This window comes from Columba livia, chromosome 34 (genome assembly GCF_036013475.1).
Source record: "Columba livia isolate bColLiv1 breed racing homer chromosome 34, bColLiv1.pat.W.v2, whole genome shotgun sequence".
In the NCBI taxonomy this organism is placed as follows: domain Eukaryota; kingdom Metazoa; phylum Chordata; class Aves; order Columbiformes; family Columbidae; genus Columba; species Columba livia.
In genome coordinates, this window is record NC_088635.1 from 260,624 (window position 1) to 266,623 (window position 6,000).

Consider the following 6,000-nt stretch of genomic DNA (forward strand, 5'->3'; position numbering starts at 1 on the left):
CTTGAAACACAAAACAGAAGCACAAAATCACCTCAAAACATGAAACATAGGCACAAAATCACCTCAAAACACAAGAAAAGCTGCTCTGGAGGCTCCAAAATCACCTCGAAACACAAAATGAAGGCACCAAAATCGCCTCAAAACACAAAACAGAGGCACAAAAATCACCTCAAAACACAAAAAAGCTGCTCCAGGGGCCCCAAAATCACCTCAAATCCCCTATAGCCCCCCCCAACCCCAGAACCCCCATATCCGCCCCCCCCCCCGCCTCAGCCCCCCTTTTGGCGGGAATTCCCCCGCACACATTCGCCGCCACTTTTTCCCCCCGTTCCCTCCCCGCTCGTCCCCGTTTATTTCCATTTCAGTTCCATTCCCGCTCCTTTTTCCCGCCCCTCCATTCCCGTTTCACTTTCCCGGCGGCCCCTTCGGCCGGCGAGCGCTTCATTTGCATGTCCCCGCCCCTCCGGGCAGTTCCCGCGCTTCGCTCACCGGGCGGCAGCACGGAGCGCGTTGGGAACAGCGGCACTGCTCATGCGCGCCGCCGCGATAGCGCCCCCCCCCCCCCCCCCCTCCGGCCACCAGGGGGCCGCCCGGAGGACCATTTCTCCATATAGAAATACCAATTATTCCCCCCCCCGCCCCAATTTCCAGAATAACCAACACGATGGGGGGGGGGTCCCGCTTCCTGAGGGGTTTTAAGCCAAATTCCTGTGATTTTGGGACACCCCCCCCCCACCCGAAATGACAAAGATGCTGCTCAGGGCCCATAAAAATCCGACACCGTTTATTGTCCCGGACCCCCCCAATAAAAGACCCGCGGGGGGTCCCCGGGCGCCCCCCAGCGGGTGAGGAAGGGAACAGTGTCCTCATTAACAGTTACCAGCGAGACTTTAATTAATTACACGGCCAAGAAACCGGTGCTAGATGCTGCAAGGTGAATATATATTTATATAATAAATCCGTAAGTTAATAAACTAAATAGGAACCTTCTGGTTTTCATTTAAATCTTCAAAGATCAGGCTTTTTTTTTGTTTGTTTTTGGGGTTTTTTTTGCTTTTTTTTGCGTTTTTTTAGGATTTTTTTTGCTTTCTTAAAGATTTTTTTGGTCCTCAGAAAAACCTGCTCCAAGGGGGGGGGGGGGGGGGGGGCGCAAAGGGCCCCTTTGGATTCTTCTTGGACTTTTCTGCTCCGGAAAAGGCAGAAAAAGGGGAGGGGGATGGGGTGGGGGGGATGGGTGGGGATGGGTGGGGGGATGGGTGGGGGGGTGGGTGGGTGGGGGATGGGTGGGGGGATGGGTGGGGGGGATGGAGGGGGGGGATGGGGTAGAGGGGGTGGGTGGGAGGATGGGTGTGGGAATGGGTGGGGGGATGGGGGGGGTGAATGGGGGGATGGGGGAGGATGGGTGGGGGGATGGTGGGGGGGATGGGTGGGGGGATGGTGGGGGAATGGGTGGGGAATGGGTGGGGGGATGGGGGGGGTGAATGGGGGAGGATGGGTGGGGGGGGATGGGGGCGGATGGGTGGGGGGGATGGGTGGGGGATTGGGTGGGGGGATGGTGGGGGGGATGGGTGGGGGGTATGGTGGGGGGATGGGTGGGGGGGATGGGTGGGGGGTATGGTGGGGGGATGGGTGGGGGGATGGGTGGGGGGAGATGGGTGGGGGGATGGGTGGGGGGGATGGTGGGGGGATGGGGTGGGGGGATGGATGGGGGAGGATGTGGGGGGGGATGTGGGGGGGATGGGTGGGGGATGGGTGAGGGGGATGGGGGGTGAATGGGGGGGATGGGGGAGGATGGGTGGGGGGGATGATGGGGGGGATGGGTGGGGATGGGTGGGGGAGATGGGTGGGGGTGATGGGTGGGGGGGATGGTGGGGGGATGGGGTGGGGGATGGATGGGGGAGGATGTGGGGGGGGGATGTGGGGGGGATGGGGTGGGGGGATGGGTGGGGGGGATGGGGGGGGGGATGTGGGGGGGGATGGGTGGGGGGATGGGTGGGCAATGGGGTGGGGGGGATGGGGGGGGGGCGGCTAATTTGGGTGTCACTGAAAAATAGAAAGGGTTTATATTAACATAAAAAATAAACCATCTGCGTCGGAGCCGCAGAAAAGCTGAGAACCCCCCCCAAAAGTGACAGAAATCAACCCAAAAATAATCCTTGCATAGGTGTGTGTGGGGGGGGGGGTTGGGGGGGGCAAGGTGTGATCGGCGGAACATGAGACCCCGCGCCCCGGTGACGGGAAGGGGCGGCCGGCGCGGCGCTCAGAGGTCGCTCTCAGCCCGTAGAGGGCGGTGGAGAAGGATTTGTAGTCGAGGGCGGCGGGGCCGGCGTCGGGGCCGCGGTACGGCGCCATGCGCGCGATGCAGTACTCGGCCTGCTCGGGGGGCAGCTCCCGCCGCAGCTCCTCCGCCGTGATGTAGTTCTGGAGGGCACGGAAAGGAAACACCCGCGTCAGGGGCTCCGCCCAGCGGTCAGCCGCTCCGCCAGTGTCACCCGCTCTGCCCAGCGTCACCCGTTCCTCCCAGTGTCAACCGCTCCTCCCAGTGTCAACCACTCCTTCCAGCGTCAGCCGCTCCGCCCACTGTCACCTGCTCCGCCCAGCGTCACCCGCTCCGCCCAGTGTCACCCGCTCCTTTCAGCATCACCCGTTCCTTCCAGCGTCACCCGCTCCTCCCAGCATCACCCACTCCTCCCAGTGTCACCCGCTCCTTCCAGTTCCAGTGTCACCCCGCTCCTCCCAGTTCCCAGTGTCACCCGCTCAGCCCAGTGTCACCCGCTCCTCCCAGTGTCACCCGCTCCTTCCAGTATCACCCGCGCCGCCCAGTGTCACCCGCTCCTCCCAGTGTCACCCCGCTCCTTCCAGTATCACCCACGCCGCCCAGTGTCACCCGCTCCTCCCAGTTCCAGTGTCACCCGCTCCTCCCCAGTTCCCAGTGTCACCCGCTCCTCCAGTGTCACCCGCTCCTTCAGCGTCAGCCGCTCCTCCCAGCGTCACCCGCTCCTCCAGTGTCACCCGCTCCTCCCAGTGTCACCCGCTCCTTCAGTATCACCCACGCCGCCCAGTGTCACCCGCTCCTCCCAGTTTCCAGTGTCACCAGCTCCTCCCAGTTCCCATTGTCACCCGCTCAGCCCAGTGTCACCTGCTCCTCCCAGTGTCACCCGCTCCTTCCAGTGTCACCCGCTCCTCCCAGCGTCACCCGCTCCTCCCAGCGTCACCCGCTCCTCCCAGTGTCACCCGCTCCTCCCAGCGTCACCCGCTCCTCCCAGTTTCCAGTGTCACCCGCTCCTCCCAGTTCCCATTGTCACCCGCTCAGCCCAGTGTCACCTGCTCCTCCCAGTGTCACCCACTCCTCCCAGTGTCACCCGCTTCTTCCAGTGTCACCCGCCTCCTCCCAGCGTCACCCGCTCCTCCCAGCGTCACCCGCTCCTCCCACTGTCACACGCTCCTCCCAGCGTCAGCCGCTCCGCCCAGTGTCACCCGCTCCTCCCAGTGTCACCCGCTCCTCCCAGTGTCACCCGCTCCTCCCAGCGTCACCCGCTCTCCCAGCGTCACCCGCTCCTCCCACTGTCACCCCCCCCGCTCCTCCCAGCGTCAGCCGCTCCCGCCACTGTCACCCGCTCCTCCCAGTGTCACCCGCTCCTCCCAGTGTCAGACGCTCCTCCCAGTTCCCATTGTCAACCCGCCGCTCAGATTACCCAGTGCACCCGCTCCTCCAGTGTCAGACGCTCCTCCCAGTTCCCAGTATCACCGGGTCCTCCCAGTTCCCAGTGTCACCCACTCCTCCCAGTGTCACCCACTTCTTCAGTGTCACCCACTCCTTCCAGTGTCACCTGCTCCTCCCAGTGTCACCCGCTTCTCTCCAGTTCCCAGTGTCACCTGCTCCTCCCAGTTCCCAGTGTCACCCGCTCTTCCCAGTTCCCAGTGTCACCCGCTCTTCCAGCGTCACCCGTTCCTCCCAGTGTCAACCACTCCTCCCAGCGTCACCAGGTTCTCCCAGTTCCCAGTGTCCACCAGGTTCTCCCAGTTCCACTGTCACCCGCTCCTCCCAGTGTCACCCGCTCCTTCAGTGTCACCCGCTCCTTCCAGCGTCAGCCGCTCCTCCCAGCGTCACCCGCTCCTCCCAGTGTCAGCCGCTCCTCCCAGTATCACCTGCTCCTCCCAGTTCCCAGTGTCACCCACTCTTCCCAGTTCCCAGTGTCACCCCGCTCCTCCCAGTGTCACCCGCTCCTCCCAGTTCTCAGTGTCACCTCCTCTTCCAGTTCCCAGTGTCACCCGCTCCTTCCAGCGTCACCCGATCCTCCCAGTGTCAACCACTCCTCCAGCGTCACCAGGTTCTCCAGTTCCAGTGTCACCCGCTCTTCCCAGTTCTCAGTGTCACCCGCTCTCCAGTGTCACCCGCTCCTCCCAGCGTCACCCGCTCCTCCCAGTGTCACCCGCTCCTCCCAGCGTCAGCCGTTCCTCCCAGTGTCAACCACTCTCCCAGCGTCACCAGTTTCCTCCCAGTTCCCAGTGTCACCCCGCTCCTCCCAGTTCCAGTGTCACCAGGTTCTCCCAGTTCCCACTGTCACCCGCTCCTCCCAGTGTCCACCCGCTCCTCCCAGCGTCAGCCGTTCCTCCCAGCGTCACCCCGCTCCTCCCAGTGTCACCAGGTTCTCCCAGTTCCCAGTGTCCACCCACTCTTCTCCCAGTTCCCAGTGTCACCCCGCTCCTTCAGCGTCACCCGTTCCTCCCAGTTCCCAGTGTCAACCACTCCTCCCAGCGTCACCAGGTTCTCCAGTTCCCAGTGTCACCCGCTCCTCCCAGCGTCACCTGCTCCCCCCAGTTTGGCGTCACCAGCCAACCGGTTTCCAGTCCACTGTCCCCCCGCCCCAGCCGGGCACAACCCAGCGCGGGGGTGGCGGACGCACCTTGTCCCCCGCCAGCACGCGGAAGGGAGGCGATGACCTGGTCGGCCGTGTCGGTGTCCGTCGTCTCCCGCGACATGAGTCGATGAACGCCTGGAAGGTGACGCTGCCCGCTGCCGTTGGGGTCCACCAGGCTCATGATGCGGCTGAACTCTGGCGTCACCCTACGGGGGGACGGCGGTGAGACCCCCCGGCATTGCCCCCCGCCCCGGCATCGCCCCCCGCCCCGGCATCGCCCCCCCCCGGCATCGCCCCCCCCGGCATCGCTCCCCCCCCAAGCTCGGCGGCGACAAAAAGAAGGTGGAAACGGGAAATAAAAGCGGTGAAAACCGGCGGCGAGCGTTACCAGGCTGGATCCGGCGCGGGCGTCGGCGTCGCTGCCCCCCCGTTTCTGCGCCGGGAGGAAGAGGAGGGAGAGGAGGGAGAGCGGCGGCGCATGCAGAGCGAGGAGGAGGAGGAGGAGGAGGAAGGAGAGAGAGGCAGAGATGGGTTAGAGGGGAGAGAACCGGAGGAGGAGGAGGAGGAGGAGGCGGGAGGAAGAGCGGGGGCCGGTACCTGCCGGTCGTTCTCCACGTCGTAGCCCAGGCTGATCAGACAGGCCTTGAACTCCTCGGGGCCCAGCGCCCCCCCGTGGTCCTGGGGGCAGAGACACGGGGGGCAGAGAGACGTGGGGGACAGAGAGACGTGGGGGGGGCAGAGAGACACGGGGGGCAGAGAGACGTGGGGGGGGCAGAGAGACGTGGGGGGCAGAGAGACACGGGGGGCAGAGACACGGGGGGCAGAGAGACATGGTGGGGGGCAGAGAGACACGGGGGGCAGAGAGACGTGGGGGGCAGAGAGACACATGGGGGGGGCAGAGAGACGTGGGGGGGCAGAGAGACGTGGGGGGGCAGAGAGACATGGGGGGGCAGAGGACGTGGGGGGGCAGAGAGACGTGGGGGGGGCAGAGAGACATGGGGGGGGCAGAGAGACGTGGGGGGGGCAGAGAGACATGGGGGGGCAGAGAGACTGGGGGGGGCAGAGAGACATGGGGGGGGACAGAGAGACATGGGGGGCAGAGACATGGGGGGCAGAGAGACATGGGGGGGGCAGAGAG

General features: G+C 64.6%; 1 protein-coding gene across 1 annotated transcript in view; it reads right to left on the reverse strand.

Annotated features, from left to right (window-relative positions):
* Positions 1-2,004: 2,004 nt before the first annotated feature.
* ACTN4 (actinin alpha 4) overlaps positions 2,005-6,000 on the reverse strand; it is a 28,569-nt gene continuing 24,573 nt past the window's right edge. The window contains 4 exon segments of the mRNA XM_065044234.1: positions 2,005-2,421; positions 4,908-4,931; positions 4,933-5,295; positions 5,460-5,912. Coding sequence (XP_064900306.1) covers positions 2,062-2,421; positions 4,908-4,931; positions 4,933-5,295; positions 5,460-5,912 — 1,200 coding nt within the window. The 3' untranslated portion in view covers positions 2,005-2,061.